The 25,689-nt window shown below is 52.3% G+C and overlaps 1 protein-coding gene across 1 annotated transcript; it reads right to left on the reverse strand.

The window, feature by feature from the left end:
* Window positions 1-6,729: 6,729 nt before the first annotated feature.
* LOC136518999 (probable WRKY transcription factor 51) lies at window positions 6,730-7,962 on the reverse strand. Its single transcript, XM_066512671.1, has 2 exons — window positions 7,398-7,962; window positions 6,730-7,233 (listed from the first exon to the last, which is right to left on the reverse strand). Exons 1-2 carry the CDS (start codon window positions 7,931-7,933, stop codon window positions 7,032-7,034), a joined length of 738 nt encoding a protein of 245 aa, XP_066368768.1. The 5' UTR covers window positions 7,934-7,962; the 3' UTR covers window positions 6,730-7,031.
* Window positions 7,963-25,689: the final 17,727 nt, after the last annotated feature.

Here is a 25,689-nt window from a genome sequence, read left to right on the forward strand (position 1 = left end):
CACAATCACCACGATTGGAGCCAGAGACAATCACCACCCTCCACTCGATGATTCTCGCTGCTCCAAGCCATCTAGGTGGCAGCAACCACCAAGAGTAACAAGCGAATCCCGCAGCGAAACATGAACACCAAGTGCCTCTAGATGCAAACACTCAAGCAATGCACTTGAATTCTCTCCCAATCTCACAAAGATGATGAATGAATGATGGAGATGAGTGGGAGGGCTTTGGATAAGCTCACAAGGCTGCTATGTCAATGCAAATGGCCAAGAGAGTGAGCTTGAGCCGGCCATGGGGCTTAAATAGAAGCCCCCATGAAATAGAGTCGTTGTACCCCTTCACTGGGCACAACACAGGGTGACCGGACGCTTCGGTCATATTGATCGGACGCTGGACCCCAGCATCCGGTCGTGCGATGCACGCCACATGTCCCCTCTCTTCAAATACTGAGTGCTCAATCTCAACAGTCAAGTGATGACCGGACGCAGCAGCTCAAAGTGACCGGACGTTGAGCCCCAGCGTCCGGTCGTTTCCAGTAAGCATCCAGAGATTACTTTTCACGACCGGACGCGTCCGGTCATGCTCGATCGGACACACCCAACATCCGGTCACTCGGTGACTCCTCTATGCGCTGCCACGTCAGTAGGACCGGACGCAATCCTCCAGCGTCCGGTCACTAAGTGACCTAGTGTCCGGTCAGAGACCGATGCTAGCGTCTTCGCTGCTTCTTCTGACCGGACGTGCTGGTCCTATCGAGACCAGCGTCCGGTCACTTACAGTGGCCTCCGTCTTTTCTGTATAGGGCACTGGTGGACACTCCGCCGGTGAAGTTCCTAACCCTTGCTCAACTGTGCCAACCACCAAGTGTATCACCTTGAGCACATGTGTTAGCATGTTTTCACAAACATTTTCAAGGGTGTTAGCACTCCACTAGATCCTAAATGCATATGCAATGAGTTAGAGCATCTAGTGGAACTTTGATAACCGCATTCTGATACGAGTTTCACCCCTCTTAATAGTATGGCTATCCATCCTAAATGTGATCACACTCACTAAGTGTCTTGATCACCAAAACAAAATGGCTCCTACCATTTATACCTTTGCCTTGAGCCTTTTTTGTTTTTCTCTTTCTTCTTTTCAAGTCCAAGCACTTGATCATCACCATGGCATCACCATCATCATGTTATGATCTTCATTTGCTTCACCACTTGGGATGTGCTACCTATTTCATGATCACTTGATAAACTAAGTTAGCACTTAGGGTTTCATCAATTCACCAAAACCAAACTAGAGCTTTCAATCTCCCTCTTTTTGGTAATTGATGACAACCCTTTCACAAAGATATGAATTGAAATTCAATTGAATCCATGTTGCTTGTCCAAGCATATTTACTATGTGTAAAAGGATATGGACTAGTTTCATGAACTCCAAATGGTAGCAATTGCTCCCCCTACATATGTGCTAAGAGTTTGGATTGAAGCTTGCACATATGCTTAGATAGGAAATATAGGAGACAATGTCTACCAAATGATGCTAAGGTATAAAAGATGGACCTTTGAAGCATGATACCAATCGGAGTGCACCAATATACCATCCTTAGCACCATGGTTAGCTCGATACCACTTGGAAACACTTGGAAATGAAATCACTAGATAACCTATGCATGCTAGATTTTCATTTCATCATTCAAACCTACAACTAGCATACACCACACAAGCATGGATATTGAAATTTAAAACTTGTGCCATGCAAGCAAACATATGAAATGCACATTCAAATGCACCATACAAGTTCATGAGCTTACTCCCCCTACTTGTGTGCTCAAAATTTTAATTGATCCCTTTCCTTTATCATATCTCTACCCCTATGTCAAATTCTCCCCCTTTGTTGTCTTTTCACTATCTTAGTACACTAATGTCTTTGTTTTTCTCCCCATAGTACTAATATACACTCAGGCGGTGGCGTGTCAGGTCGTGCAGCAGAGGCGTGTCTGGTCAGGTGTTGGCTACACGCACGCAGGAGCGATCTGACACGGCTCGGGCGTGTCAGGTCGTGGGCTTGGCGCGTCCGGTCGTCTTGACTGTTGGCGTGTGAATTTACCATTGAGATCGGGCAGCTCCGGTTGAACGTAGAGCGACACGTGGATAGCGTAGCGTGACCGGATGCTAGGCCGACATGTCCGGTCATTGCGACCAGCGCATCCGGTTAGCCCAAAAAACGCCCAGTGAAGGGGTAACGGCTAGTTTAGCCCTTGGGGCTATAAATAGAAGTGTTGGCCAGCCTTTGGCCGGTTGCTGAGCACCCTGATGCCTATGTGTCTTGTGTAGGAGTTCTTGGATGCCCTCTAACTCACTTGTGCTTGCAAGAGTGCGAATCGATTGCGAGTGAGTGTGATTCTAGTGCGATTGCATTATGAGATTGCATCAAGTGGCACTAGGTGATCGAGTTGCAAGCTGGTGGTGCTTGTTACTCTTGGAGGTTGCCACCTCCTAGATGGTTTGGTGGCTTGTGACTCCGTTGAAGCACGTGAGAAGATTGTGCGATGCTTCGGAGGAGGATTTGTGAGGGGGATTGTGCTCACCCCACGGGGATCACGAAGAGCAACTCTAGTTGAGCATGTCATTGAGCTACCCTCACTTTCGGGGTAGATTCTTGCGGTGCCTGACGTGTGGGCTTGATAGGTGATGCCAATTAGCCGCCGAACCACCAAGTGAGCGGTCGACACAACGGAGAAGTAGCTTGGTGGCAACCAAGTGAACCTCGGGAGAAAATCACCGTGTCAACATTATCTTCATCATCTTCTCAGTGGTTTGCATTCCGTGCAACACAAGCTTGTATTTACACATTATGCTTGTGTAGTTTCTCTTGTGACTACTTTAGCTTTAGTAGCTTGCTAGTTGTCTTCTTGCTTGTGTAGCATAGATGTAGATCCTTTGCGTGGCTAATTTGGTTTTAGTAACCTTGTTAGTCACATTGCTTAGGTTGTGTAGCTAAGTAATTTGTACTCTCTAATTTAGCATTAGTTGCCTTGTTATTGAGCATTGCTAGTGAACTTAGGTGGCTTTGTGCTTTTGCTTACTAGATTGTGTAGGTGCTCCCCAGTTTGCTTGAAGTACTGGTTGCATAGGTTTGTGTGACCTTGCAAGCTAGAATTGGATAGGTGAGCACTAGCTAGTCCGGCACCTTTGTTGCCTCTTTAGAATCTTTATAAGGTGCTTGTGAACTTAGATAGAGGGGTGTAGTCTTGGCTAGACCGATAGTTTTAATTCCGCATTTGTTTTGGTTAGCCGACGCAATTAAGTTTTAGAAAGGACTATTCACCCCCCTCTAGTCCGTCGTCTCGAACCCACAGAGGCCTCAAGGGCCACCCTAACGGCATCAAGGCAGCGTTCCAGCCGGCTCACTTCATGGGTGACGTCAGAGTAGCGCTGGCAGGCCTCGTCCGCGCCATGGACGAGCTCATGGAACTCGCGCCGATCATCCGAAGAGGACAACGATGAGCTCGACCCCCTGTGGGTGGGGTCATGGCACGGGCGTCACGGGTAGTTGATTGTTGCCCTTGGCGCTCTTGCTTCAGTGACCCGAAACCTATGGGTTTGGGGAAGCACTAAAACCATGAGGGCTTGCGGTTGGCCTGAACACCGCCTCAATTCTCCCCCGCTTGCAAGATCCCTTCTAGCACTAGTTGTCGAAGGGGCGCCACCAGCTTCTAGGCACTACCGGCAGGGACACAGGATGGGAACCACGTGGTTCTTCTCAAACTTTCCTCTCCCATTCCTTCGCCCTCTCAGCAGGAAGGACGAGAGCGGTTTGTAGATGCAGCCATGGTTGGTTCAAGCGAAAAGAAGGCACATATTTATAGGCCCAAGGGTAGACCGAACAGCCTGAAACTCCCGCGCCGTGTGGCAAAACCATGAGAGGTCACGGCCAACGTTAGATGCCCGTGTAAAATTGAGAAAGTCTAGACGTCCCCGAAGGAAGGGCCAGTGCAGTGTCGACGAGACCACATGGCCACGCCTAGGTCACGGACCCTGATGAGTGGCACGCTAACACGGCAAGGCTCAGTAATCACATACCATTTCAACAGGACGGGACGGGGCGCAACATCCAACTACCGTCCTAAATACACCAAGCCCGCAAGGGGTCAGGCGACGAAGCTCGATGAAGCCACGACTATGAACCCGCGCTCGATGCGCATGCCTCTCAGCGCTTTCACGATCACTTCGCGATCACAAAAATGCTCGGGGGCTACTGTCGGGATTATAACCCCGGGGTATCTCAAGACACCGATTAGATAGCAGGCCACGAGGCCTGCAATGCGCTAGCTGATGAAGGCCCGAACAACTGAGGTCCAGTCAAGCTGAGCAAGCCAGGCCGAACGCAAGGGCCAAGGTTAGCCACGACCTCTTCCTCTGGCCCCAGCCATGCGGCATTCGCAAAGCACCTGACTTCTCCCCATCACGACCATCGAAAGAGATAGGGAGAGGTCATGTCCGGCCAAGCGCTCCAGCTCTGAGAAAAGCAAGCGCGCCGCACTGACCCTACAAGGAACGAGGGGACAGTAGTCACCTCAGTCCGGTCAGACACCAACCCTGTGCCACGCCACACGGACAAGACAACACTGCCTCAAAGCGGTGATAATAGGTATGAAGACCACCGGCCAGACATGGCCCGGTGATATGGATATACGTTCTCACCCACTATGGGATGGGATCCGTGATGAAGGCCATGACATCGAAGTCATCTAGACTGGCAGTGAGCCAAGACCTCGACAACTAGGTCATGTCCTCAGCTCCTCAAGACAAGACGGTCATCGGCGACCTAGGCGGCCACCAACTCCCATACGATGCCCCGGGAGGCAAGACGAGGATGACGAAGACCACAACGGAGACCATGCCGCATAGGACAGCTGGCGAACCATCGTCATGCCCACAGTGCCTCCACGGCCAGCATAGTAACACTATGCCGCACCTTGTCGTATCATGGCCACAAAACCATGACGATAGCCATGACCGGACGAGCACCAGAAGACGCCGTGGCTTGCAAGCCAAGTTAGCTAGGACCTCCCTCAGGCTCATGACCCTTTAGTTGGGAGAACCTCCTCTTTGTATGAGCCCTGGGCCCGAACTCTATATAAGGACCGCCAGGGCAACACGGTTCACATCCTCTACCATTCCATTCATTCACCATTGTAGTAGGGCTCCTGGAGCTTCTCTTCGGGCAGCTCTTCGCCTAGCATAGGTCCTTCCACCTTTCTTGCACCCCCCCCATTGTAAGAACTTCAGAGCATTTAAGCGAGGAACACGCACTCGATCATCTCTGAGATTAGACATAGGGCTTCGGCCTGAACCAGTATAAATCCTCGTGTCTTTTGGATGCTACCATCGTCTTCCTAGAGTAGCGCGGCAATCGTATAAATTTACTAGTCCGGTTTACAAAACACCGACAATCATTAATCAGAAAGTTCAGAATAAAGCTAGGGGGCTCATCATCCCAAGTACAATTTTGCTTATATTGCATAGCTCTTCTTGCTAGTTCATGTGCCACCTGATTTGCATCCCTATTGCAATGCTCAATAGATATTTCCTAAAAGCCACTCCAAATAATGTTACATTCATCGTACAAAGACGCAGCTGATGTTGCCAAGAAACCTCCATCCTTCATCGTTTTGACAACCTCCATGCAATCCGATTGGACGATAAGCCGATTGCATCCAATAAATTGCGCTAGCATCAGGCCTTCTTTCAAGGCATACGCCTCCGCCATCGGTGCATCTACCAAATGAGGAACGTAGCTGTGAGAAGCCACTATAGTAGCCCCCACACTATTTCTTATGATTGTCCCAACACTCCCGCACCCAACACTCTCATCAAAGGATGCATCAACATTCACATTCACCTTTCCTTCTGGGGGTTTCTGCCATCCTTGCCGGATTTTTGCTCCTTTCTTTGTTGCTAATTTGTAGTTCTTCGTCAGAGCAGCTATGGACATGGCAGACCTCAACGGCCTTTGAACAGACTCACCATGAACGTGTTGTCGCCGTTCCTACCAGATATAGCATCCCCCAGTAAGTATTAGCTCTGTGAGTCCCACTTCCAAATCCTCCGTTCGCTCGCCAGCCGTTGCATGTATAGTCTATATCTATACTAAGGACATCGTGGCCTAGGTTCAAGATGGAAGATGAAGAAGAGTCAATGGTGATAGGGTATCACACTGAATTGGAGCACAGACAAAAGAGGGGAAGGGGGAGCACAGAGATAGCGCCAGATGCCAACATATGGGCTCTATGCCTCTATACTCTTGCAAGACCAACTAGTCAAGAAATGAGGCATAGGGGATTTGCAGCAGAAACCATGTCAAGACCCGTTTGGACATAGATAACAAGTGACAAGTCCAAGATCTTAAAAATGACTTTTTTTTAGTTTAGGAATTTAATGACACCATAAAACCGGTTTGAAGACCCAAGAATATAGTTTGAGAGTTCAAGGAGCTACATTCTACCTTGAAACAAATTTAAACCGCTTATATATTTTACTCTTAAAATAATATAAAAAAGCCTCGTGGATTGGTGGGGTTCTTTTATTTTGTTCTCGTGGATTGGTGTTTGCTGTCTACAAAGAGAGTCCAAGGGACCAATCTTCATCATATATACATCTTCAACGATATAATCTGTCATCTTGACATCATCCTAGAACTTCCAATAAAAGGTTATCAATAGCCGGAGAGATTAAATTGCGCAAGTAAATTACAACTTGATTACAAAGGACGCTGATCCGCGCACATACATTGTTTCTGTTGTTTCATTAGTACCTACCACAAACGTTTCTCGTATATGCATGAATCACGTACAGATCTGCATCTATATAAGATCAGCTACACATATACTTACTGTGTAATTTAGGGAGGTACTAGTTCCTTACGTTACCAATGCCGATCGATTAACAGTTTGTTTTGTACACTTAGACGAAGTAAATTCGCATTAGCTCACGCTGATGGCCAGGCTAAGGCTGTGTGTTTCAGATCAGATGAATATTCAGAGGAGTTGATTAGTGCAAGACTGGAGCTGCGAGAGGAGCTGGAGCTGCTTGAGGATGGGGCTGAGTGCCTCCATGAGCTTTTCGCACGGGTGGTTGTGCACGCCCTCGTACGTGGTCACTACGATGCTCGTGTCCTTGGCCAGCCGCTGCACCTGCTTCTTCACGTCGCACGTGTGGTGCGTGCACCGGTAGTAGCTCCTGCATGCACACACATTTTGCATTATTTCCATGCATCGATCGACCTTCAAGTTTTCTTAAGCAGCGCCAATGCAGTGCAATCATCACGTACAGCAAATTATTTAATCGAAAGCTAGCATTAGACATGCATGCGCAATGGAGCGAGACAGAACAAACAAAGAGACCTTGGAAATGCGCTGTTCTTGACGGCCTTCTGCCCGTACTTCCTCCACCGGTAGCCGTCGTCGAGAACGTCGTTGTCGCTCCGTGTCTGGAACGCGAACCGTGGCCGGCTCGCCTTCTTCTTCCCCCTCCCGCCGCCGCCCTTCTTCCCTGCTTTTCCGACCTTATTATTATCTCCCTCTCCGGCCGCCGTCGCACAAGCACTGCTCCCGGCCACAGTCACAGCGCTACTACCACCACTCTCGACTTCGCTCGCGCCCGCCGCTGCCTGCTGCTGCGCCGGCGGCCGCGTCACGACGTGCAACGACGACCCCGGCGCGCGCGGGAGAAGCAGCGATGCCCAGTCCACGGCAGCCGGCGGGCAACTCATCGCCGCGCCCGCCGGGACGAGGGACGTCGTGGAATCGATGCAAGCATGCTGCTCCGGCTCCGGCTGTGGCGCGGCTACGGCCGGCGGCAGCGGGGCAAGGCACGTAGCCGTAGCCAGCTGAGTGTTTGGTTGCTGGCGGATGCCTCCAAGGAGCGGCGAGTTTTCCATCGACGGACAGAGCGCGGCTAGTTCGCGGGGTGTCCGTACGGGAACAGCGCGCCGGCGGCGAGGTCACGTGATAAGTGAGCTGCGCCGCGGGATATATAGGTCACAACAGGTGGGTGCACCGTGCAGCTGCGTGGTAGCTGTGACTGGCGGGTGGGTGCCTGTGACTCTGTGAGAGGGAAGGCGCCGGAAGGTGAGAAGCGTTGGGCGCGCAGACGTTGGAAGCGACCAGATCGGAGGAGCAGCAGAAGGGCAGTGAGAGAGCCAGCAGCAACGACCACAGCTCAACCACTGCCACGGGTGCAGCTCAACTGCCCGTCCACCGGAATATTTTACTTTACCTCTTCGGAGACTCATAGTCCACGTTTGCGAATTGGAGAACGTCGTGCGGTGTTCAAATATACGTACTTACTTATCGAGAAGATAAATGGGTAAATGGAACTAGGCGATAAAACACAAATATTACAACGTTTATCCTGGCGCCCGGACGTCCCGCATGCGAGATGCGTCTGGACGCCGCTCCTCTTTCCAAACCCGCCCACCCCGCAACACGAATAGAAATCGGATCGGAATAAAACGGAATGGAATTGCGTCCACCGCGCCCCTGTCCTCCGTTTCCCACTGCGTTCCTGTGCACGTTCCCCAACGCACCCCGTTCCCCCACCGCGCCCCCTATCCCAAGAGCACAAAACACTTCAAGTGCAACGTCACAAACATATGGAAAAACTATGTAGTGCAACATCAGAATATAAATACTACATCATCGCAAAATTATGTAGTGCAACATCAAAAAACATGTACTGCAACATCGAAAAATATATACTGCAACATCGAAAATTATGTACAGCAACATCAAAAATTATGTACTGCAACATCGAAAAATATGTACTGCAACATCGAAAATTATGTACTGCAACATCGCAAAAATCAACCATGAAACATGAAAATGGTAACATTCGAAAATCATCTGGTGCAACAACCTAAAAATCCCATTGCAACATTTGAAAATCATATGTTGCAACATTAAAAAACCCATTGCAACATGGAGAAACAAATGACGTACAAACAGCAAGGGGATGGGTTCAAGGTGCAGGCTGCTGTAGCCCTGGCCCATCACCTTTAAGCTCGCCAGAGGGAGGAGTGAATAGGACCCCAGAGCTCGCCGGAACGGTAGCCACCGCCGCGTCCCTCAGATCCAGAGGAGGAGGAGGACGATGACGAGGGCTCAGATCCAGAGGAGGAGGAGGAGGGCTCAAATCTAGAGAAGGACCGACCTACCTCGTCGGAGCCGCTGGCGTCGTCCTCGTCTCTATTGGGGGGAGCGGGGACGAGTCGCTGGGGAGCACGAGGTCGCATGGAGGTCACGGAGGGGGAAGGGATGGAGGGAGCACGGGCAGGCAGGCGCGGTGTCCGTCCGCGGGGTGGGGGGGCGGAGAGTGGGCGGGCGGAGCGGCAGCGAGTGCGTGCGGGGGAGAGTGGGTGGGCGGAGCAGCCGCTAATGGGCCCAGGGGAGCGGAGGGGTCACGAGATGGGATAATGAGTAGACACGCGGGATTGATATGTCCAGACACCCGGTTCATATCAATATAGATATTACAATTGTCCTTTATTGATTTGGGCTGTGTGATTTTGAATGGGATTGATGGCAACAGATTCAACTCTATTTTTAAATGGGCTTCATGGCAACAGATTAAATAAACTCACAAGGCCCATATCCATAAAAAAACTAAGGAAGACCTTTTTCAAAGCTCAAAACTTTAAGACCCATATCCATTAAAGAGCTAGGAAAATTTTCCTTTTTAAAGCTCAAAACTTAGTTATCCGATTTCGCTCATTTATAAAACCAATTTTCGCTATGGTCTGATTTCCTCCCTAAAAATTAACCTTCCTAACTTTTAAAGTAATTTATAGCATTGCTTTAATGCCACTTGCATTGTGCAGTGAGTCACCTCTGTTTCTTCAAAGGTTATTGGTTTGCTCCAATATCACTTGCATTGTGCAATGAGTCTCCAGACATTGCCTCTGTTTATTCAAAGGCATGGCCTGATTCTCCTCATTCATAAAACCAGAGATTCAACCTTCCTCAAATTTTAAAATAATTTGTTGAATTGTTTTGCTATCACTTCCTTTGTGCAGTCATAGTCCTCTGTAAACATTGCATCTACATGTTTGCTCCAGAGGCCTCACAGTATTATGCTTGCAAAGAGGCTTCCAGTGAGGCACTCGTCCTTTCGTCCAACCACAAAGTATTAATGCCTCACAAAGATCTAATTTTCCCCACAAAGTATTATTGCAAAGAGGTTGAAGGTCACTAAAGTTTAAGGTGTCACATCGGTTGTTAGTTTAGGGGCATCAAATCGGATGTCACATCGAGTGTTCGGATAAAGTCCTCAGTAATCTGCTAGGCGAATTTATTAAACCTAAATAAGCCATCATAAGCACATTTACTGTAGCACCTCATTGTCAAATCATAGACTAATTATGTTTAAAAAATTCATCTCGTAAATTAGTCTCAATCTGTGCATTTAGTTTTATAATTAGTCTATTGTCGGGGACCAATACTAGGGTACCCAAAGAGGAGGAGCTAATGACCATCAACATTGATTCATCCGAGCAGTCAAGAGCGTGACTACAGCTCCAACCGACCCCCAGGTGTGCAAGCTCCGCCTCGCCCGACCTCTGGCGACGGGCTCCGCCTCACCCGACCCCGTGGCCGCGGGCTCCGCCTCGTCCGACCCCGAGGCCACGGGCACCGCCTCGCCTGACCCCAAGGCCACGGTCTCCGCCTCGCCCGACCCTTGGGTTTGCACTCCGCCTCGCCCGACCTCTGGGGGCGGGCTCCGCCTCGCCCAACCCCGAGGCCGCGGGCTCCGCCTCGCCCGACCCTTGGGTTCGTGCTCCGCCTCACCCAACCTCTGGGAGCGGGCTTCGCCTCGCCCGACCCCAAGGTCGCGGGCTCCGTCTCGTCCGACTGAGACCCATACCGCCGTCAACCACTCCAGGTCCAAGCGTATGGGTCTGTGCCAAAACTCTGACACTAAGGGAGAGACCAGCATGCCCTGATGTAACACGTAGCCACGATGGGCCATACCTAAGGATTCACATCAGGAACAGCGTCGGGCGTACCAGTGCTATTTTGTCTAACCCCCGTACGGACGCTAACCGGCGCGTCAGCTCACCACGACGTCCGTTGCGACGAAATGGAACGCCAAGACCGGTAGATGACGCCTGCGCTTGGCGCCAGTGACAGACAGGGCCACGACGTGGAGCCATCCATGTTGACATCTACAGGGTCAGCGGGACCCACATGAAGGATAAGAAGGATCTAGCGATCCTGAAGGACTCCTCTCTCTTGTTCTTCTCTTTTCCTCCGCTGTAACCCCTGCTTTCCCTTGGCCTATAAAAGGGAAAGCACGGCATCCCATGAAGGGGATCTGATCTTGGAAGGAGGTTGTCGAAGAAGCACTCGACCCCAAGTGGTCAGCCAGGTCTTTTGAACCTATAGATGGCGCCAAGGAGGTCCTCATAGAACCCAGCGGCTCCAAGAGTAAAGTGGTGCACATCGGCACCACACTTTCCTTCGAATAGGAAAGCGTGCTCGTCGACTTCCTCTGCGCCAACAGAGACATCTTTGCGTGGAAACCCTCGGACATGCTAGGCATTCCGAGAGAAGTCATCGAGCATGCCTTGAAGATCAGGCCAGGCTCCAAGCCGGTGAAGCAGCGCCTACGTCGCTTCGATAAGGAAAAATGCAGGGCGATCGGCGAGGAGATTGTGAAGCTTTTGGTGGCCGGGTTCATCAAGGAAGTATACCACCCCGAGTGGTTAGTCAATCCCATTCTTGTATGAAAAAAGAGTGGGAAATGGAGAATGTGTGTTGACTACACGGGTCTCAGCAAAGCATGTCCAACGGATCCGTTTCCTTTGCCATGCATAGACCAAGTAGTCGACTCAACCTCAGGGTGCGAAACCCTTTGCTTCCTTCATGCGTACATCGAGTACCATCAAATCATGATGAAAGAGTCTAACTAGCTCGTGACATCTTTCATCACCCCATTTGGATCGATCTGCTATGTCACAATATCGTTCAGTCTAAAAAATGCGGGGCTACGTACCAGCGTTGCATGCTCAAGTGTTTTGGGGACCTCATCGGGCGAACCATTGAGGCCTACGTGGATGACATTGTGGTCAAATCTAAACGGGCTGACTAGGTTGTAGCCAACCTAGAACAGACCTTCACGAAACTCCGAGCAAACGGCATCAAGCTCAACCCCGAGAAGTGTATTTTTGGGGTCCTAAGGGGTATGCTGCTAGGTTTTATCATTTCCAAGCGTAACATAGAAGCCAACCTAGAGAAGATATCGGCCATCACGAGGATGGGCCCGATTCAGAAGATAAAGGGGGTAGAGCGAGTTATAGGGTGCCTTGCCGTGCTCAGCCGCTTTATCTGACGCCTCGGTGAACGAGGTCTCCCCCTCTATCGGCTCCTGAAGAAGGTCGACCATTTCGAATGGACGCCCGAGGCCTAGGAGGCACTTGACACGGTCAAGCAACTTCTGACGAAGGCCCCGATCCTAGTCCCCCTGACCGATGGGGAACCGCTTCAGCTCTACATCATGGGCACCGCGCAAGTGGTCAGCGCTGCCCTGGTGGTAGAGCGAGAAGAAGAGGGACACGTCCTCAAAGTGTAGCATCCCATATACTACATTAGCGAGGTCTTGTCTGGTTCCAAGACCCGCTACCCCCAAATCCAGAAGCTCCTGTATGTCGTCCTCATCGCCAAAAGGAAGTTACGTCACTACTTTGAGTTGCATCCAGTGACGGTCATGATGTCCTTCCCTCTCGGCGAGGTCATCCAAAATAGGGATGCCACGGGAAGAATCACCAAGTGGGCACTCGAGCTAATGGGTCAAGGCATTTCATATGCCCCCCGGATGGCCATCAAGTCCCAAGTGCTGGCTGATTTCGTTGTAGAGTGGACCGAGGTCTAAATGCCACCAGCAGTCATCTACTAGGAGTACTAGACGATGTACTTCGATGGATCGCTGATGAAGAAAGGCATCGGCGTGGGGCTGGTCTTCATTTCGCCCCTCAGGGTACGCATGAGGTACATGGTTCGCATCCATTTCCCCTCCTCCAACAATGTGGCCAAATATGAGGTGCTCGTCAATGGCCTGCGCATCGCCATCGAGTTGGGTATCTGATGGCTTGACGTCCGGGGCGACTCCCAGCTGATCATCAACTTAGTCATGAAGGAATCAAGCTGCCACAATGCCAAGATGGCTACGTATTGCTGAGAAGTCCACCAACTGGAGGACAAGTTTGAGGGTCTTGAGCTCAATCACATCCCGAGGCGTCTCAACGAGGCGGCCGACACGCTAGCAAAAGCGGCGTCTGCCCAAGAGCTTGACGAGGAGCTAGAACAAGCCAGTGATGGGCCACCTACCCTAGGCTCAGGGGCTAACCAGCCATTAGCTCCATCCAACCTCGAAGTCATGGAGCTTGACGAGGATCCAGCGATAGAGCCCGACCCTCTGGCCGACTAGAGGGCGCCTTACCTCAACTACCTCCTCCGCGATGCGCTATCGATGGACAAAATGGAGGCTCAGTGGCTCACACGTCGTGCCAAGTCCTTTGCTATTATTGATGGTGAGCTCTATAGGTGAAGCCACACTAGGGTCCTGCAGCGCTGCATCCCCATCGAACAAGGGAAGCGGTTGCTGAGCGATATCCACGGTGGGGTCTACGGTCACCATGCCACGCCTAGAACCCTAGTCGGAAACGCGTTTCGACAAGGCTTCTACTAGCCGACCATGGTAGCCGACGCTGAATATATTGTGCGCACCTATGAAGGGTGTCAATACTATGCTCGGCGGACCCACCTACTGGCCCGAGCACTCTAGATGATCCCCATCACATGGCCGTTCGCGGTCTAGGGGCTCGACCTAGTTGGACCTCTCAAGAGGGTGTCCGGGGGCTATACGCACTTGCTTGTCACCGTAGACAAGTTTACAAAGTGGGTAGAGGCTCGACCGATCTCCACGATGAAGTCCGAGCAAGCTGTGCTATTCTTCCTTGACATCGTCCATCGCTTTGGAGTCCCGAACTCCATTGTCATGGACAACGGCACGTAGTTCACTGGAAAGAAGTTCCTCAAATTCTACGATGAATACCACATTCAAGTCGATTGGGCCATCGTGACACACCCCTGCATGAATGGGCAGGTCGAGCGCGTGAACGGCATGGTCCTACAAGGCCTTAAGCCTAGGATCTTCAACCGGTTGAACAAGTTTGGTAGACGATGGGTCGCAGAACTTCCCGTGATGCTCTAGAGCCTAAGGACGACCCCCAGCCGGGCCACCGGCTACACATCATTCTTCATGGTCTATGGTTCTGAGACTGTCCTCCCAACCAACCTTGACTATGGAGCACCAAGGGTCAGGGCGTACAACGACCAAGGAGCCGAGGCGTTCCTCGAGGATGCCATGTACTAGATAGATGAAGCGCGCGATGTTGCCCTCCTCCGCTCGGCCAGGTACCTACAAGCATTACGCCGGTACCACAGCCATCGAGTCCAAGGTCGGGCCTTCAACATCGGGGACCTGGTGCTCCACCTCGTCCAGAGCAACAAGAACCGCCACAAGCTCTCTTCACCGTAGGAGGGACCATACGTCGTCGCGGAGGTGCTCCGACCAGGCACCTACAAGCTCAAGACCATTGACGGCAAAGTCTTCATCAATGCCTAGAACATCAAGCAGCTACGTCGCTTTTACCCTTAATATATGCACACTTTCTCTTATCAGTTTTGCTATCGACTCTCCAATCTTTAGTGACACCCGACCCCAGCAATGGCAAGGGGTTGGGCCTTACTCGGGGGCTAATAAGAGCATATCTATCCGGTAGACATTCTATACGCTCGACCCTTTCTCATGTTGAGACCTGGAAACAAGGGTTGCGGAAACAAACGCTAAGTAAAATTGGTCGGACTGCAAGAAACCTACGCCCCAGCGGCTACGACGTTTTTGCTCACTAGCATGATCAGAGTTTTTTCCACACCTCGAGCTTTTTAGCCTTAACTACGGAAAGAGTCGGTATGTGCCTAAGAGTATATCCACCTGGCAAACATTCTTTGTGCCTGACCCTCTCTCATGTTGAGACCTAGAAGCTAGGATTGCGGAAATGGACGCTGAGTAAAACAGGTCGGACTGCAAGAAACCTATGCCCCAGAGGCTACGACGTTTTTGCTCACCAGTGTGATCAGAGTTTGTTCACCCGCACCCTGAGCTTTACGGCCTCAACGATGAAAAGGGTCGAAACGCACTAATCTTTTTATACAAAAAGGGGAGAAGGGCTAAAAAGTTGTTTGGCCATAACTAAATTTAAGAGCTTGTCTATTTATTATAAGTTCGCCACCTGGCTTATCTGCGTAACTAATTTCTTAGGCGAGATGATCTCATCCTCTATCTCCGCAGGTAAGTCCTGTGCTAGCGGGTCACACAAGTCGATCGAATGGCTTGGTCGCTGCCGAGAGATGGGTAAGGAGCAGTAGGATGCCCTATGCGGGTTATGCTGACTCTGTCACAAACGATGGACCCAGATTCCACTTGGACATGTCCGATAAGAGCTCTTCGAACCCATCACTCGAGCCATCAAGGTAAGTCATATGCCAGCAGGTCACCCAAGTCGATCGGACGGCTCGGACCGCTACCGAGAGACGGGTCATCTCTAAGTGACACCCGACCCTAGCAATAGGAAGGGGTCAGGCCTCACTCAGGGGCTGGCAAGAGTGTCTATTCGATAGATATTCTCTATGCCCGACCCTTTTCTCACGCTAAAACCTAAAGGCAAGGTGTGCGGAAACAAACACTAAGTAAAACTGGTCGGATTGCAAGAAACCTATGCCCCAGCGGCTACAACATTTTTGCTCACCAGCGTGATCAGTGTTTTTGTCTCCGCACCCCAAGCTTTAGCCTCTGCCTTCCCAGGAAGGGTTTGGCAGGGCCCACCGGTGGAATCTCCATCGAGGAGAGGCCAGCAGGTCGCCTAAGTCGATCGGACGGCTTGGGCCACTACCGAGAAACAGGTCATCTCTAAGTGACACCCGACCCTAGCAACAGTAAGAGGTCGGGACTCACTCGGGGGCTGGCAAGAGTGTCTATTCGATAGACATTCTCTATGCCCAACTCCTTTCTCACGCTAAAACCTAAAGGTAAGGTGTGCGGAAACAAACGCTGAGTAAAACTGGTCAGACTACAAGAAACCTACGCCACAGCGGCTATGGCATTTTTGCTCACCAGCATGATTAGAGTTTTTTGTCCCCGCACCCCGAGCTTTAGCCTCTGCCTTCCTAGGAAGGATTTGGAGGAGCCCACCTGTGGAATATCCTTCGAGGAGAGGCCAGCAGGTTGCCCAAGTCGATCGAATGGCTCAGACCGCTATCGAGAGACGGGTAGGGAGCAACACGATGCCCCATGCGGGTTATGCCGACTCCATCACGAACGATGGACTCGGATTTCACACGAACATATTCGGTAAGAGATCCCCAAACCCGTCACTCGATTCATCAAGGTAAGTCATGTGCCTATGGGTCACCCAAGTCGATCGGACGGCTCAGAATGCTATCAAGAGATGGGTCATCTCTAAGTGATACCCGACCCTAGCAACGGCAAGGGGTCGGGCCTCCCTCGGGGGCTGGCAAGAGTGTCTATTCGGTAGACATTCTCTATGCCCAACCCCTTTCTCACACTAAAACCTAAAGGCAAGGTGTGCGGAAACAAACACTGAGTAAAACTAGTCAGACCGCAAGAAACCTACGCCCCAGCGGCTATGGCATTTTTGCTCACCAGCGTGATCAAAGTTTTTGTCCCCACACCCCGAGCTTTAGCCTTCGCTTTCCTAGGAAGGGTTTGGCGGTGCCCACCAGTGGAATCTCCATCGAGGAGAGGCCAGTAGGTCACCTAAGTCGATCAGACGGCTCGGGCCGCTACCAAGAGACAGGTCATCTCTAAGTGACACCCGACCCTAACAACGGCAAGAGGTCGAGCCTCACTCGGGGGCTGGCAAGAGTGTCTATTCGGTAGACATTCTCTATGCCCAACCCCTTTCTCACGCTAAAACCAAAAGGCAAGGTGTGTAGAAATAAATGCTGAGTAAAACTGGTCGGACTACAAGAAACCTACGCCCCAGCGGCTACGGTATTTTTGCCCACCAGCGTTATTAGAGTTTTTGTCCCCGCACCCCGAGCTTTAGCCTCCACCTTCCTAGGAAGGATTTAGAGGGGCCCACCTATGGAATCTCCATCGAGGAGAGGCCAGCAGGTCACCCAAGTCAATCAAACGGCTCAGGCCGCTGTCGAGAGACGGGTAGGGAGCAGTAGGATGCCCATGCGGGTTATGCTGACTCTGTCATGAACGATGGACCCAGATTTCACACAAACATATCCGGTAAGAGCTCCTCGAACCCGTCACTCGAGCCATCGAGGTAACTTTACCAACCCCCAATTTACTTCTCCAGTGCATGAGCATTCATTCATCCATTCTCATGCATGCATTCATACATTCATCCATACATTCATCTCATACATCCAAGCATCGCATATGTAATTATTGCGTCACAACGCTTTGCATCGCGTCATGAAGCGGTAGTCGTCTCATTCGATATGAGTGGCGACCGATCAAGGTTCGAAGGCCAGCCCACGAAGGGCTCGAGGCCGCCTCATGTCAAACAGAGCTAGGGGAGAAAACGAAGATGAGCCCTAGTGGCCTTTGCCCAACCCGCTCTGAAGCAGACAGGGTCATCTTGACCTTCTCGTTCGATCCTAACCTTGAGCCAAGCCCATAGAATCTCCATCGAGGGGAGGCCAATGGGCCACCTGAGTCGGTCTTTGGAACGACTCGGGCATCTGTTGGAAGGTGGGTTAAGGAGCAGTGGAATGCCACATGAGGGCTATGTCGACCCCGTCATGAACGACGGACCCAGATTCCACTCAGACGTACCCGTTAGTGAGCTCACCGAGCACGATACTCGAGCCATCGAGGCAAGCGTCGTTAGCTCAACCCCTCCGGTTGCGGAAACCATGGATGGGGCAATGCATAAAACTCTGCCGACCCCTACCGAGCCCAACGGAGCTCAGGGGCTCGAGCCACTCGACCCCAACTCAGGAATCCAAATGACCAGGGTTCGAAGGCTAGACCGCGAAGGGCTCGAGGCCGCCTCACGTCAAACAGAGCCAGGGGAGAAAATGCAGATGAGCCCCAGCGGCCTTTGCTCGACCCGCTCAAAAGCAAACAGGGTCATCTCGACCTTCTCATTCGATCCTAACCTCGAGCCACGCCCATAGAATCTCCATCGAGGGAAGGCCAATGGGCCACCTGAGTCGATCTTCGGAATGACTCGGGCATCTGCTGGGAGGTGGGTTAAGGAGTAGTGGAATGCCACATGAGGGCTATGCTAACCCCGTCATGAATGACGGACCTAGATTCCACTCGGACATGCCCGTTAGCGAGCTCACCAAGCGCATCACTTGAGCCATCGAGGCAAGTGACGTTAGCTCAACCCCTCCGGTTGCGAAAACCATAGATGGGGTGATGATCACAAAGACGACCCGACCCTCGACCAGACTCCTGCTATGTGCGGGGGCTCGAGGAAAGTTGGACTCGCAAGGAGACTAATGCGCGGTCGCAGAACGATGGCTCAGATCCTAGGGAGGGGGTATGTGCGAAAACTAAGAATAACATTTCTAAAACAAGAGACGTCTCTCATACTAGTTTCGCTATCCTCTCCTCCATCTTTGGTGACACCCGACCCCAGCAATGGCAAGGGGTCGGGTCTCATTTGGGGGCTAATAAGGGTATATATATACCCTTTCTGAAATAATCGTCGTGCCCGACCCCTTCCTCACGTTAAAAAACCTAGTGGCAAGATTTGCGAAAACTAACGACTGAGTAAGGCTGGTCGGACTGCAAGAAACCCACGCCCTAGTGGCTATGGCACTCTTGCTTACTAGTGTGATCAAAGTTTCCCGCCTACACCTCAAACTCTATGGTCTTAACAAACGGAAGGGTCGGAACACATTAACCCCTTTTCACACATAAAAAGAGAAAAACAATATACTTGTTCAACCGAAATAAAAGAACAGACTTTTTTGAACTAAACGCCAGGGTTGGAACTTGTCCGATTATTACAAAAATGATTGGTTCACCTATTTAACTGACTAGCCCCTCCGGTGGAGAACTATGCCTTCTATCCTGTCCACTAGGTCCTGTGAAAGGGGAGCCACTGCTGTTTCCATCTCCTCCAGCTCGTGGACTTCATAACTGAGCGCGTAGCCATGGCTCATCACCTCTAGATCGATGTTGGACCCATAATGAGAACGAGCAATCATGAAGGACTTATTGACCCCAGCGCGAAGGGCAATCCTCTCGAGCCGGCACACCTAAGCCATGATCTCGACGACACGGGCTATGAGCGAGCTGGTCCCCTCTGAATGCACCACCTCAAGGTCGTCGCAGACCACTCTGAGGGTGGCGCTTAGGATACCGAGCTTGTCACTCTCCGCCTCAAGATTCCTCCTCACCTCGGCAAGATCCATAGCTAGCCTAGCAGAAACGCTCCCGGCCTCCAGCCTCTGAGTCGTCGCACTTTTGAGCTCGGCCTGGAGGGAGCTGACCCTCTGCTGCATGTCATCGCGCTCTTGGCAGGCCTGGTCATGCTCTCAAAAAGCCTAGTCACGCTCCTCGTGAGCCGTGCCACGTTCCGAGTGGAGCCTCTCCGTGGTTTGGATTAGTTCATCCCGCTCCTTGCATAGCCGAGCGATCGTCGCGGCATCTAGCCTCAACCTCTTCTCTAGGGCCACGAGCTTCTCCTTGGCCCACAGCTTCAGATCCCTCTCCTTCTCAATTTCACCCAGAAGGTCAAGGATCCACGGGCGGGTCTCGGCGTCCTTCTAGAGCAACTCATCCTACTCCTTCAAGACCCTAGCAGCTTCTTCATCATCCTTCCGTGACCTCGCCAATAGGGCCTCGAACGCCTTCTCGGCCTCGTCAGCATCCTGATGGGCCTCGGCCACCCGTGACTAAAGATTGATAGCCTCCTCGGTGAGGGGAGTCAGCTCGGCCACCCTCTGCTGGGCGGCAACAAGATGAGCTATCACCTCCCTGCGTAGCCGCGCCTCCTTAGTGAGGAGGTCCTAGGTTTCCTTCTATTGATGAAGGAACCAAGATTTCCCCTGGCTACGAGCTATAAGAGACTACAGAAAGACGATGGACAGGATACAAAAAGTATATAAAGGAAGATAAGCGCAAGAAGCAGGACCAAACAATAACCAGCCGAAGGAAACAACAACGTCGTGCAATGCGCCCGTAGCATGGTTTAGGGCTTCATGCACAGACGCGATCCCTACATTGAGGCTCTCTCGCTCCTTGCTCTCTGCGGCATCATTGAGGGTGAAAAGCATCGACGTCGGATCCTACGGATCCACCCACTGGAGCAGGGGCTCGCCCTATGCGGGTGACCCGTTGCCCACCAATGTCAGGGCTAGGGATGACTCCCCACCAGCTCCAAGCGTCGCTGACCCCTCTCACTATGATGTCCCCGCCGAGACGGCCCCTCCGGCGATGGAATGGGTTAGCGGTACGGACACCAACCTCTCTCCTAGCACCATGACTCTAGGGGACCCCTCGGCCGTGTCCCCCTCTGTCCGGCCCATGCCAGGCACCGTCACTTGGGCCACCAATGGCATGGGTCGCATCGGTGCCTCAGGCACCGCTGTGGTTACACCCAACTGTGACCCGTCTGTCATGGCCACCGCCACCTCCTCCTATGTCGGTGGGGTCATGACCGGCTGCATCGCGCCCACCACGATCGGTGCCACGAGCGTGATCGGTAGCCCCGTCCACCCCGCCGTCAGTAGTGGTATCACGGCCATCACCAGCTGCTCCGCAACCTCCAAGGGCACCCCTTGAGCGCCCGTATCCACCCATCTCGTCGAGGGCATGGGTGCCACCGTGGGTGGCGCCCAACCGGCCGACGACGCGATCACACCAGCGCTGTTCCCACCCGAAATGGGCGTGACACCAGCCGACGACTGCTGCCTTGATTGGACAGTGATGCTCTTCTTCAGCGCCAGCGCCAAAGGATTCCACTGCCTGCCGATGCTACAAGGGATAAAAAACATAAGTCACGATGAAATCTGACTAAAACAGGAAAAAAAATAGAGGAACTAATAACTCACCTCAGCGTCGTCGGGCGGTAGATGCGTTTGGGGGGCGAACCCCTCGACCCTCGCTCTGCCTCATCCGCACGACGCCATTTTGACCCCGCCCCCTGCTCCTAGGTAGAGGGGCTCGCTCCCCTTAGCTTTTGAGGCACGACGGCGGAGCCGCCCACCTCCTCTAGCACCTTGGTCGCGACGGCAGAGCTGTCCACCTTTATTGGCTCCTAGAGCAGGCCGATGGTATGCCCCGCCTCCACCGATTCCTAGGGGGCATCGATAGTATGGCCCGCCTCCGTCGGCTCCCCAGACGTGCCCTTCCCTCCATGGAACGGGAAGGGTCCCGACGCCTACAAGGACGAACCGACGCCTGTCAACGCATCCTCGTTCTCGAGGTTGTCCCACTCAATATCGTCAGCTACCGTCTCTTCTCCCTCCATCACCTCATCATCATCACTGTCGTCATCATCATCATCATCATCAGTGTCCTCCCCTCGTTCTCGTGCCTACAGCTTCCGCTAGTTCTTCCTCTTCTTGTCCTCCTTCGCCTTCCTCAGTCGCTCGCCCTCGGCGTGATTCACCGTCCTCACGGCTGAATCCCTCGGCAGCACGCCGGGTGGTCCGTGAGGATGAGATCCCTCGGCTGGTCCCTCCCCTCTTAAAGTTAGTATCACGGGGTCAGAAAATCAATTGAAGAGAAGGCAAGATAAAGGAAAACTTACAAAGACGACGTAGCCTGGCTCCGGCCGCATCGAAGGATGCCCTGGCACCGAGTAGACGACGTCGAGGGCGGCACCCGTATAGTCCCACAAAAGCTCAATTGCCTCCTTGATGCGTTGTGTGATCTCAGAGTTGGGGAGCGTTCCCTCGGTGAGCGCCGCTCCATCGAACGACACCTCGGACGCCATTGCGTATAGCGGGAGCGTCCGTGTCATCAACGGCGCCACCCTCCTTGCGTGGTAAGCCCCGATGACACCCGACTCCTTCAGGCCATTTTCCTTCAGGATGTGGATGCCGGTGATGTGGTCTTGGATCTTATTTTTGTCCTTCTCCAGGACGCATCACTTCCTCCACTACTCTGGGGCCTCTTCGATCAGGCGCCCGGTGAACTCCGGCAGAGAGGTGGCGGCGTCATTCTTGAGGTAGAACCACTATGAGTGCCACCCCTTGTTGGACGTCGAGAGCCGCATGGACGGGTACTCGCCGACCCGATTGTTCCAAAGTTGGATTCCGGCGCACCCCATCGGCATGTGTAGCTCCAACCTACCACTTTTCTCCCTCTTCTGCTGGAGGTTGACGGCAAAGAAATGCCTCTACAAGTCAAAGTGGGGGCTGATCCCCAGGAATCCATCGCATAGCGCGATGAACACCGCCATGTGCTAGATCCTGTTGGGATTGAGATGCTGCAGCTCAATCTTGTAGTAGTGCAGCAACCCTCGAAAGAATTTACGGGCGGGGGTCGCAAGCCCACGCTCGTGGAAGTGGGCGAACGACGCCACGTAGCCGTCGGGCGGTGGTGGCAAATCCTCATCGCCGGGCAGCAACCACTCCTCGGTCGAGGTCCATGCATGGAGAAGACCGCGACGGATGAGGCCCTCCATGCGCTGGAAGGTGATGTCGGAATGGCACCACAGATCCATTGGAGGTGGGGCGGATGGATGCGAGCTCAACGGCGACGGAGATGCAGAGGCAGGAAACCTAAGCGATGGTGGCGGCGACATGGCTGCGGAGGCAAGGATGCAACGTATGGAACTCGGAGGGCTAACCCTTTGGTTTTATAGAGGCGACGGGTGCGACGAAACCAACCGCCTGCCTAGATCTCCGTGCCTACCGTGACCTGTCACCACGTCTCACCGCGGGGCATGCGCACGCAACCTATGGCCGTCCCCTTAGAAAACTCGCCGGATGTTTCGCCTCCCCGAACAGGCCACGACCCGTCACAGGTAAGAGGGATATGGAGCTAAAAACACTCCTACGGCCCGTCTAGGCCTAGGAGTTCGAAGGTTGGCCCACCGATGGGTTCGACAACCGCTCCGGGCACCTTTAAAGTGAGGGGTGGAAAGGGATAGGCCCGCTAGCAGCCAGTACCCGGGCGCACGAGCGCCGCTAGCATCCCGGACCACGTTTGAATCTTGGGCGGATACGATCCATGGTTTTTCCTCGAAGAAAGGCAGAGAGCCATCGGGACCGATCGAACGGACCCGAGAACTATATGGATTGACTGCTGAGAATCTGGAGTCGGTCACCAGCTGACCCAAGCCGGATCCCCGCAAACAGGATGTTGGGGCCCCACTCGGACTAGCCCGTTAACAGCTCACCGAGCACCATGATTCGTCTATAGAGGAAAATCATGGCACGGCTCAGCCCCTTCATTTTTATCAGAAAAAAACGCTTGAGGGAAGACGATCACAAAGACGAGCTGACCCTCGACCGAACCCCTGCTACGGGCGAGGGCTCGAGGAAAGTTGGACTCGAACAGAGACCGAACGTATGGTCGCAGAACGACAGACACCCGTAGGGGTCAAAATCAGGAAAAAACCTTTTTCGACCCACCAAATCTCACGGCTATACCCCAGAAGGGTCCAATCACGACGAAAGGGAATCACCATCCCTAGGTCACGCCGTGGGCGACAAAAGAAGGCCAAGGCCCTCAGAGTCCTCCCGTTCGAAAAAGCCTCCGAAGGAGTATTCTACTCCTCTGCAGGTTCGGGGCTACTGTCGGGGACCAATACTAGAGTACCTGAAGAGGAGGAGCTAATGGCCATCAACATTGATTCATCCGAGCTGTCAAGAGCGCGACTACAGCTCCAACCGACCCCCAGGCGCGCAAGCTCCGCCTCGCCCGACCCCGAGGCCGCGGGCTCCGCCTCGCCCAACCCCGAGGCCACGGGCTTCGCCTCGCCCGACCCTTGGGTTCGTGTTCCGCCTCGCCCGACCTCTGGGGACGGGCTCCGCCTCACCATACCCCAAGGTCGTGGGCTCCCTCTCGTCCGACGGACACCCATACCACCGCTAACCACTCCAGGTCCAAGCGTATGGGCCTGGGTCAAAACTATGACACCAAGGAAGAGACCAGCACGCCCCGATGTAACCCGTAGCCACGACAAGCCATACCTAAGGATTCACATTAGGAACAGCGTCGGGCGTACCGGTGCTGTTCTGCCTAACCCCCGTACGGACGCTGACAGCCGCGTCAGCTGGCCATGATATCCGCCGTGACATAATATAACGCCATGACCGGCAGACGACGCCTGCGCTTGGCACCAGTGACGGATAGGGCCACGACGTGAAGCCGTCCCTGTTGACATCTACATTATCGGCGAGACCCGCATGAAGGATACGAAGGATCCGGCGATCCTGAAGGACTCCTCTCTCGTTATTCTCTTTTCCTCTACTGTAACCCATGCTTTTCCTTGGCCTATAAAAGGGAAAACAGGGCATCCTATGAAGGGGATCCGATCCAACCCTGAACCGATCAGATCTAGATACACATAAGAGCAGTAATCCAGCTCTCAGCACCCTTTCACTAGAGACCTGGGACATGTCCCTCTCTCGCCTGTTTGTAATCATATTACAAACTTTCAGTGCTAGTAACACCAGCAACTGCGACGAACTGGACGTAGGGACTTTCTACCTGAACCAGTATAAACCTCGTGTCGAAAAATTTTAAACTCATTTCTGGTCTTTTGCAGTTTTCCTTCCCTCTCTACCAAGTGAATTGTCCAGGAAAATTTCAGGTCACCGCATGTCTGTTATGTTATAAACAATCCATTTCTGGACTTTTCCTTCCCTCAATTTAAGGTCATCTCATGTCTATTCTGCTATAACATTCCTTCCGCTTGGTGTTTCAAGATATCTGTTTCAAGGTATCTCCTGTCTGTTGTTATACCATTCCTTCCGCTTGGTGTCTCAAGGTATCTCATGTCTGTTCTGTTATACCATTCCTTCCGTTTGGTGTCATGAGTAGAAAATTCAGTTCATTGCACAAACTTGGAAGCCGCTGTGTCTGTTCTGTTGTACATTTCCTTCCGTTTGGTGTCATCAGTAGAAAATTCAGTTCATTGCACAAACTTGCAGGCTGCAGTTCTTAAAACCATTATTAAAGCAGTTGTAATTTGTATTAAATTGTTATTGTAACTCAGATACAGTGAGCTAAGCAAACGTCCTCTCAGCAGGAGACGCCCACTTAACGCACTGATGCAAACGCACTGATGCAAACACGAAAAACGTATAGAGATTTGGCGAGATTTGGCAAAGATGTGCGGCAAATCACAGGGAGAGCACGATGGGAAAGCATCTGCGCTCTCATAGAAGGGTGAATCACCTGATGTAAACTCTCGCACACCAAGGTTAGGAGCCCGAGTGTTCAGGATCAAAACTCGGGGCCTCTTTACATGTGCATATCAATCAAACCAGAAAAGAACGACTCGGAAATCAGGATAGAACCGAGATTATCAAAACTGCAATCAGCGGGATTACAAAACATATATCAGCTCTACCAGTAAAAACGATGAAGCCAGAGAGAGAATTGCAACTGATTGGGCTATGA

This window comes from Miscanthus floridulus, chromosome 17 (assembly GCF_019320115.1).
Source record: "Miscanthus floridulus cultivar M001 chromosome 17, ASM1932011v1, whole genome shotgun sequence".
NCBI lineage: Eukaryota > Viridiplantae > Streptophyta > Magnoliopsida > Poales > Poaceae > Miscanthus > Miscanthus floridulus.

What these genes read in the sequence shown, in the direction of transcription:
- LOC136518999 (XM_066512671.1), bottom strand. Translation starts at nt 7,933, where the DNA reads ATGGAAAACTCGCCGCTCCTTGGAGGCATCCGCCAGCAACCAAACACT. An exon ending in AAGAACAGCGCATTTCCAAG is followed by an intron (nt 7,234 to 7,397) that starts GTCTCTTTGTTT and finishes GTGTGCATGCAG; the next exon opens with GAGCTACTACCGGTGCACGC.